Raw genomic sequence first — 15,225 nt, forward strand, 5'->3', positions numbered from 1 at the left:
TTGCGTCATCGTCTTGCCACAGCCGTGGAGACTGCACAACGCACCCCTGGTTTGAGAAGAATTTCCGACCAAACTCTCAGGAATCGATTGCGTAACGTGAGGATTCCACCAGGAAGGAGAGACTTTCATCGCACAATCGCTTGCGGTGGTGTCGTACAGTCCAGAACTGGAACCTGAGAAACTGGAGGCGAGTCTGGTTCAGCGATTTCTTCTTCACCGGCGAGATGGAAGACAGCGTGTTTACCGTCGGAGAAATGAACGCTTTGCCCCTAATTGTATTCGACAGGTCGACAGAATTTGTGGAGCCAGTGTCATGGTGTGAGGTGTGATATCCAGCGCACAAAGATCTGATTAAGTGTTGGTTCAGGGGAATTTGACAGCAAATCGGTGCACCAACGAAATCCTTGCACACCACAAGCTCCCGATTATGGACCCACAGAGGGAGTTGTTCCAGCACGACAACGATCCTTCACATTCAGCTCGCGTCACGGTCCGCTACCTAGCCAATTCTAACGTCAATATTTTGTCATGGCCTTCCCGATCAGTAAAATTAGTGGAAAAATTCACTGAACCTCCCAAAAATTGGTACAGAAATGGTTTTGTGTTGATATCGTTTACAATAGTTATGTAAACAATATATAAAAAGTCCTCCCTTGGATGTTGATGCTAAGTGGCTTTTTGGGGGCAAAAACTATGAAAAATGGTATTTTTCAATTATTTTTTTTTATCTGAAAATAAGTCCAGAAAATGGTATAAAATCTTGCAAAACATACAACTGAAGTGTACAAAATAGTAAATAATGAAAATTAAAACTGAAAAAAAATTATGACATGAGGTTTGAACTTGGATTTTGGACACTCCAGCACACTGGAAACAAGTAAATGAGAGTTATCTCCCCTTTGTATACAATAGATTGAAGTAGCAGAATGGAAAGGAAAGGTTATATCTTTTATAAAACTCTAACTAGATGAGGCTATAGTTAGCCAAATAGATAAAGGATTAAAAAGACAGCTAAAAGCTACAATTAAAAGAGAGAGATGAGGAGGAGGACTGAGGTGATTCTGCTCCCATAATTAGCCCACAGAACTATATGCACTGCGGCCGTGTAAGACTACGCACCTTGGTGATAAATGGGACATTCTGTATCAAGATTTAACAGAAACATATGCCAGAATGATAGATTAGGAAAATATGATACCATTTATATTTTCTATGCTATTAATTTTAAAACAATTTCAAAAGGTGATTGAAGGAAAAGTTTTTAACTTTAACTGGCAACTACATATTATTATGTGAGCAGAGTGAGTTAGTATGTTTTTACGCCGCTTTTAGCGATATTCCAGCAATATCAAGGCGGGGGAAAATAGAAATGGGCTTCACACATTGTACCCACGTGGGGAATCGAACCCGGTCTTCGGCATGACGAGCGAACGCTTTAACCACTATGCTACCCCACCGCCCCCCTTATGTGAGCAGAATTGAGTGAACCCTTGCAAATATTAATAGTATAACTGGTGTTTCTTTATCTGATTTGAAATCTCAGCAACATTTATAAAACAGACTAAAATCTTCATGAAAAATTTGAAACTGATTCACATAAATTAGATATATGACACATATTTTTACTGAAAAACATTTTTTTCTTAAAATTGGAAAAAACCATTAACGTAGGCTCCTTATAGCTTGTAGTGAGTGACTTTAGTTTTACGCCGCGCTCAACAGTATTCCAGCTATGGCGGCGGTCTGTAAATAATCAAGTCTGGACCAGACAATCAGTTATCAACAACATGAGCATCGATCTACACAAATGGGAAACGATGACACGTGTCAACCAAGTCAGCGACCACCCGATCCCATTAGTCGCCTCTTACGACAAGCATGGGTTACTGAAGATCAATTCTAAACTGGATCTTCACGGGTGCTGGGCTACTTGATCAAAGCTCTAGAAAGGTTTTGAAAGCACAACCAGTATTGTCCTGTTTACTGCTAGTAAAAAATTTAATAATATTGGTATTTTTTAAACTGAAATAACTAATGGACAAATACTTTAAGTATTTCAAATACTTAAATAGTAGGTGGTGCATGCTTGTTTATCAACCATCTTTAAATTTTGCTCAGGAAACGAAAAGATCTCTGACTGACAGAGGGATGACTATATATCCCATGGTATTACATGTCGTTGGGGGTAACTGTCATGAAATCATGTACAATTCAATGTACCGGTAAGTGAAAACCTATTGCAAGCACCGTTGAATCAAATCACCTCACCAAACCACATCTCAAATATTCAAGTTAGCCTGAACACAACCCTTCAAATTATTGGACTTCCTTTACTCAGAATATCTTCTGTTACTGTTAAGTTTTGCTTTGAATGGCATTGTCACCAAGCACGATACTCGAAATTAATTCAGATATACAGACTATGAGACCAAGGGTATCTCTGTCAAGCCCTTGGTGTTCAGGGTCACCATCACTATAGTTCAAGCCAACCGATATGTTAATAATATCTTGTTCATTATTACAATCTCTAGTTACAGAAGAAGGAGCTAAGTGCAACGCTTCCGAAAATGGGTGTACACAGGGTCAGGTCATTCAATTTGCAACAGGTAATGCAGATCAATCTGAGAACATGGATTAACGAATACCGATGACGTTTCTGCCAATTAGGTGACTGTTTGCCAAGAATGCTGAGGTGTTAATGCGCTAAAAGGGATGGGTTCATATGTCCTGGGTTCATATGTTACGGGGATGCTGAATCAAATTGCTTGATGTCTTGAACAATTCATGTAGAATATAAAATGAATCACAAGATTGTATCATTCTCAGTATTGAGTTATGTCACCTTCGTGCCTATGATCAACCTGAATCCCAGACTCAAAGCTGTATTTGCTCAACTTACGTGTTTGTGAGCGGTCAAGACAAAGACGTACAATTTTGGTACACATTTCGACAAGCCACATATATTAGGTTAACCAGAGTCAAGTGATCTACACAGATTCATATTCATGTTGAAGTCAGCTGGTTGTATTTGGCAGATAATATCTCACATAGGACACTGTAATGGATTACTGTGAGAATTTGTCACCCATATGTTGACATGGAAGTTCCATCATGCATGATCTGGTCCCCTGTACTTCAATCGGTTCCATGAGGTTACAGCAGAAAAATATTGATGTGGATTTCAGTCTTTAGCAATAAATACACTCTTCTTTTAGTAAACCTAAACCTAGTGTCATGGACAAATACCTGGAGAGCAAAGGCACCACTTAGTTTCTTAATTGAACTCCTATTGGCTTTGGATATAGCCGTTGCAAGTATACTACCATGGACAAAGTCAAACGTATTGCCAAGGAAACAATAAATACACATTTCAACATCTTAAAATAGCACAGGGCTCAAGTTCATAACTTGATCTCTCTCTCTGTTCAAAGTTTATGAATGAATATGTGTTAGTTTTAGAGATATAACAGCTTCTCCATATTGATAGAGGATAGTTCCCTTTCAGATTAATCATAACTTTGATGAGGCAAAAAGAGGAACTAAATTGCATGTTCCTGAAGTTGTGTTTATTTTACCCTTGAAAATAGAAAATATATGCTCTGAAAAGTCTTTTATCTATGGTTTTATTCAAATTATGACTTTTCCAGTCCATGTATTAGTAGTTCCATGTGTCCTCTTTGAAAATATGCATATAAAAGTACAATTGGGTCTCAGTATGAGATTTTAAAAATTATTCTCTGAAAAATTTTAACTTTTCAATTTTTTTACCCCATAATAGGATTTAGCATACATCTATTTGACTTTTATAACCCATGTATTAGTAATACCTTGTGTTCTCTTTGAAAATATCCATAAAAAGTACATTTGTGTCTCAATATGAAATTTTTAAAAAATATTCTCTGAAAATTTCATTTTTTTAACTTTTTACCCCAAAATAGGACTTCGGATAACATTATTTGACTTTTCTAATTCATCTATTGGTAGTACCTTGTGTACTCTTTGAAAAAAATATATATAAAGGTAAATTTGTTTCTCAATATGAGATTTTATAAATTATTTAATGAAGATTTCGATTTATAAACTTTTTACCCCAAAAATTAAGACTTAGCATCATATTTCAAGGGAGGACTTTTAAATATTCATTTGTTATAACTTAAACATGTTGAAAACACTCAAATCAAATCTGTATCAATTATTTGGAGGTTTTGTCACATTTTGACTGGACTAATTCGCACGGACCCCACCCAGAACATCACAATAAACAACATCTTAGTGAACACATTGACCCCACCCAGAACATCACAATCATGAACAACACCTCAGTCAACACACTGACCCCACCCAGAACATCACAGCCACCAACAACATCGACAACAACAGCATCCGGAACACTCATACATCTACATTCATCTGTTAACCAAACACAACCACAAACAGAGAAGGACCCGACGTTACATGCAGCTCCAGTCACGATGTCTCCGGCCATGACGAACCCTGCTCGCGGGGCGATGAGCAATACAAGTATTGTAGGACTCGTTATTCTGTCCAATCTCTTGGAACACTCAATGTAGACCCACAGCCACATCATAACGAGCGAGACAGATATATACATATTGATGGAAGGAATTACTTGACAACATCCAAAGTGTAAACTCGAGATGGGTTATCTTGATTCAGTGTATACTACCTTGTTGACAAGGTACATGGTTAATAGCTTAGTTACCGTAAATACAGTAGATATCTTTGTTTCATTTAGGATGTTCAAACGCCACATATATGTAAGTACAGGGTGCTTTTTGTCTGTCACGCGTTATGTCATACCTTTCAGCATGATACACACGAACCTGAATCCAACTCCTTGTTACCAGAGCGTCACGTTCACTGTGTGGGTTATCAATACAGTGAGAATACACTTCCTGGTGTGACCTGGGTAGGGTGGGACCTGTATCAGGGAAGGTAATATTATGCTGCCCTGGTTTCATACTGCGTGACACTGTTTCAAGGTAAGTTCCTCTTTTCTGAAGTTCCAGCCACACAAGGCTTTTCCTCAAAGTTAAACATAAACTGACCTTTTTAGGTGAATGTTAACGTTAGTGTATGTGTCGTTTATTGATGAACTGTATTGTAATCGTGGTACATTATTCCTGTTACGATTCAGTAGAAGATCACGAGGTTTGTGCTACAACAATAACCAGTTGTCATACATTACTATCTAATGCATGCAGTGGTATGACAGACACTCTATTGCACTCTTTGGAATAAAGCAAACCCCGTAATAGCCTAGAAAATGTACATACTACTCAAGACATTGTATGAAACATTCTAGAGGGTATTTAGAACATAGCTCACATTACATAAAGACCAGCGGTTGTGTGACGGTCACCTTATCACCCTTCGTGTCCAACCTACACCTATTGAAACATTCTAGGAGGTATTTAGAAAATAGCTCGAATTACATCAAGACCAGCGGTTGTGTGACGGTCACCTTATCACCCTTCGTGTCCAACCTACACCTATTGTAGAAGCTTGACCATTGTTTCTGCCAGTTGAACTTTATTATCACGGACTTCATTGCCACTACCATTGCCACTGTTTTATATACAGCCATTGAATATAGTAATGCCCCTACATAGTGCACTGCCATTGGAAATATCTAAACGTAACGTGTGTTGATTTGTAAACCTAGTTCACTGTAAAATAGAATCCTAAGTTGTTGGATTCGCACTGATATCTTTTTCGTATAGACTTCAGTGTTATTATAAATAAAATATTCGTTCAACATAGGAAACAACACGCACGAGAAATTTGGGTCTCTTCCGAGGTTGAAATTAAAAGTATCACTTTTCAAAGACATACGGACGCACTAGGACAGATGCCAGCATCTTGCTGCCTTGCAAGTCATTGTTCTGTGTGCTTTTCTAGTCGAAATTACTTGCGTGGATGTCAATAAATTCTCCTAAGTTTATTATATTTGGCTCCTAAGCGCATCCATAAACCTTTTATTTGTTAAGTATTTCAACTGGAAGTCCCCAATGACACCGTACACCTGCATATAGACCTCTGTATTCCAGGACAATGACTGTTGGACCTGTCAGCTAACTGGAGTATATCGTTCACAGCTGTTCTTGTGTAAGGTTTGTCTCAGTACGCCAATCAACGTGGTTAATACATGTACAAGTCGGAACCATTTACAATATTATAGAGTTAGGTATTGCATATGTGGGTATTTGGTGGATACAGCTTACGAGTCGTTCTCCTTGTAGTTGTGTAGAGGATTTAGGTCTGTTCCAGTGCACGGTAGCAATATGCTCTCTGAATGGGTACCTGGTGACCTGACAAATATATATCAACTCTTACTTTGGGATGTTACAGTGAAAAGATGGAAGCTGGTCTTTAGGCAACATAACGTGTCAGTCGATAAAGGCCTACGTTCATCACTTAAATATATTTTATTATTGAGGGGAAAACTTAAGTCACATTAAGTAAGCAATAACCAATATTAACTACACAGTATGTGCCGGGGGTAACACCAGGGGAGAGACTATACATTCCTTGAGTGGCATTTTTAAATGTTGGAGAGTCAGATAAGGACAGGCGTTATGAATGAACCACTTGTGTATATAGCTGTTTGACAACGATACAAGGATCTGTATCGAAACGCCTCACCACATGAATGAGAGACAATACAGTTTGTAATGTGAAAAGGAATATATTATTTATTTACATACCACTTGTTCCTTGTCACCAGTCACATCCTCTACAACCGACAACAAGCCGGTACGTACATGACTGTACTTTACAGATATTAATTCTTTAACTTTATACTCTGACAAGAAACGGGCAGAGTGTTTCAGAAAAGCTCTACAGGATCACCAGCTGTATGATTCATTGTGAAGTAAGATTTGCCAGACAACAATATCTTCCAGGGTGTTAACATTTTCATAATTATGAGAAAAGCAAGAGTTATGGATGTCAATACTTCTTTATTGTGAATAACACGACGTTTCGGAGCGTATGCTTGCTCCTTCATCAGGTGAATGGTAGGATGATGATGGTTTGAGGTTTAACGTCGGCTTCTGACTGTAGCCAATGTCGCCGACGGGGTAGGTGGGATATAAGATAATAATAAATAAGTTTATAATAAGGAATAAACCACCGTACCCCCAAAAATGTAAATGCTGGGGCGTTAACTTAAGTGGAATTTGGAATAAAAAAGTTTAAAACAGATAAACGAAATAAATAGTAAAAGCCGAGTTAATGAAGGGTGAATGGTAGGGACTGCAAGGGGGATATATATACATACATGCGACACTACAAAGAAAACATGTATAACAAGTTTAACACTGTTGAAGATTGAATATGTCAAACAAACATGAGGCCAGTGATACAGTAAAACAACATGGTAATAGATGTGATATAATAGAAACACGAGGAGGCAGTGATAAGCTAAAAACAACATGGTAATGGCTCAGTAATTGATAAGGTATAGAATAACACAGGGAGGCCAGTGGTACAGTAGTACCGCATAAACATGAGGTAAGGGAGGCCAGCATGCACTACAAACAAGAGGCCAGTGATACAGTGGTACCGTATAAACATGAGGTAAGGGAGGCCAGCATGCACTACAAACAAGAGACCAGTGGTACAGTGGTACCGCATAAACATGAGGTAAGGGAGGCCAGCATGCACTACAAACAAGAGACCAGTGGTACAGGAGGACGTGGTACCGCATCAACATAAACATGAGGTAAGGGAGGCCAGCATGAGGCAAGGGAGGCCAGTGATACAGTGGTACCGTATAAACATGAGGTAAGGAAGGCCAGCATGCACTACAAACAAAAGGCTAGTGGGTTGTTGAGGTGGTGATAAGCATAGGTGATGAACATGGGATGAGAAGGTGTGTATTTAGATAAGTGAGTCCCAAGCACATGGTAAATAGATCCCTTGATCACGGTTGATGGCTGACTGTTGACTGTTCTCTCCGTATGTCTATGGCTTCCTGTAGCTTCCTTTGGCGCCAGTTGTTGCTGGACATGATTTTGGTGGCTTCCCATTTGATGGTGTGGTCCTTGTTCTTGAGGATATGTTCTGATATGGCGGATTTCTGGTCGAGCTTGTTGACGGAGGCGTGGTGTTCCTTGAGCCTTGTGTTGATGGGTCGCAGCGTTTCCCCGATGCACTGTTGTCCACAACTACATGGAATCTGGTAGATGCATCCACTTGGGTTGGGGCTTGCAGTGCTGGATCCTCTGCCGTTGGCTCTGAGAAGATTATTGATGGTCTTGCCACTGGAGAATGCGACGTCAATACTGGCTTGGTTCTTCATAATTATGATTTTAAAGGTGCGTGTACTCCCAAAACATAAGTCTCGATAAGGTGTAGATCTGCTCTGGTGTGAAATGGATATAACATCTGCATGGTAGCAAGGCCAACTGGATATAACATCTATATGCCAGCAAGGCCAATTAGATATAACATCTATATGCCAGCAAGGCCAATTAGATATAACATCTATATGCCAGCAAGGCCAATTAGATATAATATCTATATGCCAGCAAGGCCAATAGATATAACATCTACATGCCAGCAATGCCAATAGACATAACATCTGCATGCCAGCAAGGCCAACTGGATATAACATCTATATGCCAGCAAGGCAAATTAGATATAACATCTATATGCCAGCAAGGCCAACTAGTTATAACATCTATATGCCAGCAAGGCCAACTGGATATAACATCTATATGCCAGCAAGGCAAATTAGATATAACATCTATATGCCAGTAAGGCCAATTAGATATAACATCTATATGCCAGCAAGGCCAACTAAATATAATATCTATATGCCTGCAAGGCCAATTAGATAAAACATCTAAATGCCAGCAAGGCCAATTAGATATAACATCTATATGCCAGCAAGGCCAATTAGATATAACATATACATGTCAGCAAGGCTAACTGGATATAACATCTACATACCAGCAAGGCCAACTGGATATAACATATACATGTCAGCAAGGCCAACTAGATATAACATATACTTGCCAGCAAGGCCAACTGGATATAACATATACATGTCGGCAAGGCCAACTAGATATAACATCTAAATGCCAGCAAGGCCAATTAGACATAACATCTATATGCCAGCAAGGCCAATTAGATATAACATATGCATGTTAGCAAGGCCAACTGGATATAACATCTACATGCCAGCAAGGCCAATTAGATATAACATATACATGCCTACAAGTCCAACTAGATATAACATCTATATGCCAGCAAGGTCAACTGGATATAACATCTATATGCCAGCAAGGCCAACTGGATATAACATCTATATGCCAGCAAGGCCAATTAGATATAACATCTATATGCCAGCAAGGCCAATTAGATATAACATCTATATGCCAGCACGGCCAATTAGATATAACATATACGTCAGCAAGGCCAATTAGATATAACATCTATATGCCTGCAAGGCCAATTAGATATAACATATACGTCAGCAAGGCCAATTAGATATAACATCTATATGCCAGCAAGGCCAATTAGATATAACATATACATGTCAGCAAGGCCAACTAGATATAACATATACATGCCAGCAAGGCCAATTAGAAATAACATATACATGTCAGCAAGGCCAAATAGATATAATGTCTATATGACAGAAAGGCCAACTGGATATAACATCTATATGCCAGCAAGGCCAATTAGATATAACATATACATGCCAGCAAGGCCAACTGGATATACCATCTATATGCCCGCAAGGCCAACTAGATATAACATCTACATGCCAGCAAGGTCAATTAGATATAACATATACATGTCAGCAAGGCCAAATAGATATAACGTCTATATGCCAGCAAGGCCAACTCGATATAACATCTATATGCCAGCAAGGCCAACTGGATATAACATCTACATGCCAGCAAGGCCAACTAGATATAACATCTATATGCCAGCAAGGCCAACTGGATATAACATCTACATGCCAGCAAGGCCAACTAGATATAACATCTATATGCCAGTAAGGCCAATTAGATATAACATCTATATGCCAGCAAGGCCAACTAAATATAATATCTATATGCCTGCAAGGCCAATTAGATAAAACATCTATATGCCAGCAAGGCCAACTCGATATAACATCTATATGCCAGCAAGGCCAACTGGATATAACATCTACATGCCAGCAAGGCCAATTAGATATAACATATACATGTCAGCAAGGCCAACTGGATATAACATCTACATACCAGCAAGGCCAACTGGATATAACATATACATGTTGGCAAGGCCAACTAGATATAACATCTATATGCCAGCAATGCCAATTTGATATAATATATACATGCCAGCAAGGCCAACTGGATATAACATCTATATGCCAGCAAGGCCAACTTGATATAACATATACATGCCAGCAAGGCCAACTGGATATACCATCTATATGCCAGCAAGGCCAACTAGATATAACATATCCATGTCAGCAAGGCCAACTGGATATAACGTCTATATGCCAGCAAGGCCAATTAGATATAACATATGCATGTCAGCAAGGCCAACTGGATATAACATCTACATGCCAGCAAGGCCAACTATATTTAACGTCTACATGTCAGAAGGCCAATTAGATATAACATCTATATGCCAGCAAGGCCAACTAGATATAACATCTATATGCCAGCAAGGCCAACTGGATATAACATCTATATGCCAGCAAGGCCAATTAGATATAACATCTATATGTCAGCAAGGCCGATAGATATAACATCTATATGCCAGCAAGGCCAACTAGATATAACATCTATATGCCAACAAGGCCAACTAGATATAACATCTATATGCCAGCAAGGCCAACTAGATATAACATCTATATGCCAACAAGGCCAATTAGATATAACATCTATATGCCAGCAAGGCCAATTAGATATAACATCTATATGCCAGCAAGGCCAATTAGATATAACATCTATATGCCAGCAAGGCCAATTAGATATAACATATACGTCAGCAAGGCCAATTAGATATAACATCTATATGCCTGCAAGGCCAATTAGATATAAAATATACGTCAGCAAGGCCAATTAGATATAACATCTATATGCCAGCAAGGCCAATTAGATATAACATCTATATGCCTGCAAGGCCAATTAGATATAACATATACGTCAGCAAGGCCAATTAGATATAACATCTATATGCCAGCAAGGCCAATTAGATATAACATATACATGTCAGCAAGGCCAACTGGATATAACATATACATGCCAGCAAGGCCACTTAGATATAACATATACATGTCAGCAAGGCCAATTAGATATAACATATACATGCCTGCAAGTCCAACTAGATATAACATCTACATGTCAGCAAGGCCAATTAGATATGACATCTATATGCCAGCAAGGCCAATTAGATATAACATCTATATGCCAGCAAGGCCAACTGGATATAACGCCCCTCCGTGATAACCGTAGTCATTCATCGATCTGTTGCTGTACTCGTCCATCACTGGATTACACAATGTTTACAATGATGCGAAAGTCGTCCCATTATTGATCATTATCTGTACCTGGAACATGTTGGTATTGCTTGTCCACTTCATCCTGCTTTATGAAATACTATAAAACGAGATGCATTAGAAAGCAGCACACTAGTTCCACTGTGAGCCAGTAAGTGAGTGTTCGGGATGAAGTGATGAAGTACAACAGCAAGTAAATTGTCATAAGCCAAAGACCTTAACTAAAGGGAGTCTGGAACTCGACCTTGTAAATCGAAGGACGCTAATCGCTACAGTGCATTCCACCCATGCCCTGGGTTATCAACTCGTGAAGATCCGGGCTAAAATTGATCTTCACCAACCCATGCTTCTCGTAAGAGGCGACTAACGGGATCAGGTGGTCAGGCTTGCTGACTTGGTTGACACATGTCATCGTATCCCAATTGCGTAGATCGATGCTCATACTGTTGATCACTGGATTGTCTAGTCCAGACTCGATTATTTACAAACAGCCGCCATATAGCTGCAATATTGCTGAGTGCGGCGTTAAACAACAACCAACTAACCCAGGTTATCAACGACGTGATAGGTTGTAACTTTCCTGCCTCCGAGACCGGAAGTAATATTTGTTATTGAAAGTGATGTGCTGAAACAGTTCCTGATTCCGTGTGTCTCAGAGTATAGATAATGTGTGTGATAATGCTGAACAGTAAATGCAGTAATTTAACACACCTATGAATGTGAAGAGACCCAGCTGGATGAGGTCATGTTGATATTTAACACAGAACACACGTCACGAGGACAAGGAACCTGCCACCTCTGGGTAGAAAGTGAAATACGATACTTCCCGCTGGTTATAGTGTTCACAGCGCACGAACAGCCTCCAGTCTGGCAGGTTCTAACTTGAGGTGAATATATTACAGCCAGAAACATTCAAACATTTTAGTAGTTTAGAGAATTGTTTTCAACACAAAGCTCGCAGTGGTACATGCGTGCCTAGCTACCATGTTTGCTATTTGTGTGGACACTGAACAGAAAAATATCAAACTTCAACGCCAGAAACTAATTGATCTTGATTATTTCCCCCAACATATTCTTTTGGACGTGAAAAGGATTGTTCTCAATATTTCAAGAGATTGACTTTTCAACATGTGTATTATCACCTGAGTGGATGCAATCAGTTTTAAATTGGTTTTTTTTTTCAGTACACCAAATACGAAGGCAAACAGATATGTGTTTCATATGTGCAGGTGAGAACCATTATTTGTTTTAACTAGTTGGTAAGTAGATTTCTAATTAACATCTCCAATGGCTCTTTTCCTTGTAATTTGTGAATAGTATTTCCCTTGGGCTAAATGTTAACTTTTACTTTGGGCTGTAACAATGATGAATGAGCGTGGAAAATATATAATTCGAAACATGCATGGAACATTCATTTGAACATATCGTTAACTTATGTACCTCCTAATATAGACACACCGTACTAGGTGTTCCGTGTCTATCACATATGCACATTAATACCAGACTACCGACTACTACTATTACATTTTTTTGCAGATCACGAATAAAGATATATCTATATTTACAGCCTACCTCGTCCTTGTCACCATGACGCGTGCAGCCCCGACTGGAAGTACATGCTGCTATGATACCAATGTTGATTCGTTGAGCGCCTACTGTGTAAAGGAAGGGGCAGGGTACGTTTCTGAAATCCTTTACAATATTACCAGTAGTATGATTCATTATGAAGTACGATTTCCTTATAGAATATTTTAAATGCATATTGGAAAATAAATATTGGATCAAAGTAATCTGTTGAACCGAACAGCAGTGTTTCCATAGAAAATAGTTGCTGTGAATACTTAGAAAGAAAACTTTACATTCTAATTCAACTTAGTATGTAACACGAGCTCTGATTGGTCAATGCTATAAATTTCCGGCGGTATAATCAGCATTATATATACGGTCGCAATTTGAAAACCGATTCACCAAAACCTTTGAATGTATCTCTACACTATTGAGGTAACGCTGCTTTGCAGGACATTGTCATTTGCAGAAGCCATAGGTCATTTAACTCCCCTATCCAGCTAAAATGGGTGGAATTTGTGTTTAAAAAGACAAAACAGAAACATAAATTTAATTTTAAGTTCAAACAACTTACTCGCAACGGGCTCTTGACCCAACAATGTTAGATCATGAAACAAGATTTATGACGTCATTATGGAGCGTGACGTCACCTGCTGTGACGTCATTTGACAACAGAACTGATAATGGCCCGTAGTTGAGGAATCAGCGGGCCGCTCATTCCTGTAACTTGAAGGCTGTTTAATCATAATACCGTCCATTTTATCTATAATACTATGACCAATTCATCATTGTCAGATTAAGTCTGTGTGCACATAATAAACCTGTGTAGTTTGAAAAGGGACTACTTTTTCTGGTGATGGTGTAAGTTCAAGGAATGATATGATTAACCTTTGACCTATAGGAACTTTGACCTGGTTTAAATAATGAATTTCTTTCACGAAAAAATAGCGTAAAACGAGTTGAATTAGAATGGGGATAACTGCGCGTCGCCGATATAACTAAATTTGCGGCTATATAACCACCGGTATACGTCCCCAATTCGTCAAACACAGTACAGTTATCCCCTAATAATCATTAATCATTTAAGTAACATTATAAGTCTCACTATACCGATATCAAAGTTTCTATGAAGCATTTCCTTATAGATTTGAAATATGCTGTGGGAGTATATAAATATTCAAAGGAAAAGTTCAGGTATCGAGAAGCACTAATGCTAGATTTACATTGGACTTCCTTAACAGGTGCAGCAGGGTGTGGTGTAGACGCGATATTAATGAACTTGACGTTTCATTGCAAATGACGTGATGATGAGCAGTCGGGCGTTTTGGCTAATCATCTAACGAAACATCAGCAAATCTCAGTCACATGCGCCTATTACACTGTTATTTATCTTAAGTAAGATATGAAATATTATTAGAAAAATATAAAATATAAATGCTTTATCATCCAAAACTGTTTTCCACAGGAGATATCGCTTGTGTGAGATCATATGATATCTCCTAGGAGATATCGTTTTGACAATAGATATCGTACAATGCCCTGACAATGCTATGACGTCATAAACTTGATGACGTCACAATGCTATAACATCACTGCACTGCAAGTCTAATGGTAGTACAGAGTACATTTTCATTGAAAACTAATGAAGTATGATTTTGATGATAAAGAGAGTATCTCACCCTCGTGTCTACTGATATCAATTATATCAACACTCGTTGATAAAGGTAGAAATATCCTCGGCTAGCCTCGGATATTTGTAACTTTATCAACTCGTGTTGATATAAGTGATATCAGTAGACACTTGGGTGAGATTCTCTATCTACCAAACAAATAGTATGGGTAATAGCAGTTGTCACATGTGAATCGTATTCAGTCTGTCGAACTCTGAACATTGTCGGTATATGTAACATCTACACGTCTGCAAGTCGTTTATCGGGTTCATAAGTTTTTCTCACATGGAATGCTGGATAACTATAAGATTAAGTATACCTCTAACACCCCTTAATGCATAGTTATAGACAGCGAACGGATGTTGCTCAGGAAAACCGACATCAAAGCGGACGGATATTTACAAATTTGCAGGTATGGACTCTGCTGTTTACCGTGGGCTTGATTTAGATCTTGATAAC

The 15,225-nt window shown here is 38.7% G+C and overlaps 1 protein-coding gene across 2 annotated transcripts in view; it reads left to right on the forward strand.

Annotated features, from left to right (window-relative positions):
- Window positions 1-4,861: 4,861 nt before the first annotated feature.
- The window catches only part of LOC124264053 (integumentary mucin C.1-like), a 51,759-nt gene continuing 41,395 nt past the window's right edge, over window positions 4,862-15,225 (forward strand). Inside the window, exons 1-5 of one of the 2 annotated variants that reach the window (XM_046698770.1) lie at window positions 4,863-5,003; window positions 6,072-6,134; window positions 12,295-12,417; window positions 12,715-12,759; window positions 13,098-13,206. In XM_046698770.1, coding sequence (XP_046554726.1) covers window positions 12,741-12,759; window positions 13,098-13,206 — 128 coding nt within the window. In that variant the 5' untranslated portion in view covers window positions 4,863-5,003; window positions 6,072-6,134; window positions 12,295-12,417; window positions 12,715-12,740. Of the gene's footprint in view, window positions 5,004-6,071; window positions 6,135-12,294; window positions 12,418-12,714; window positions 12,760-13,097; window positions 13,207-15,225 lie in introns of both variants that reach the window. The other variant, XM_046698771.1, reaches the window with a different exon arrangement.

The sequence above is a fragment of the Haliotis rubra genome, unplaced genomic scaffold, assembly GCF_003918875.1.
Source record: "Haliotis rubra isolate DU_JTF1 unplaced genomic scaffold, ASM391887v1 Scf906, whole genome shotgun sequence".
In the NCBI taxonomy this organism is placed as follows: Eukaryota; Metazoa; Mollusca; class Gastropoda; order Lepetellida; family Haliotidae; genus Haliotis; species Haliotis rubra.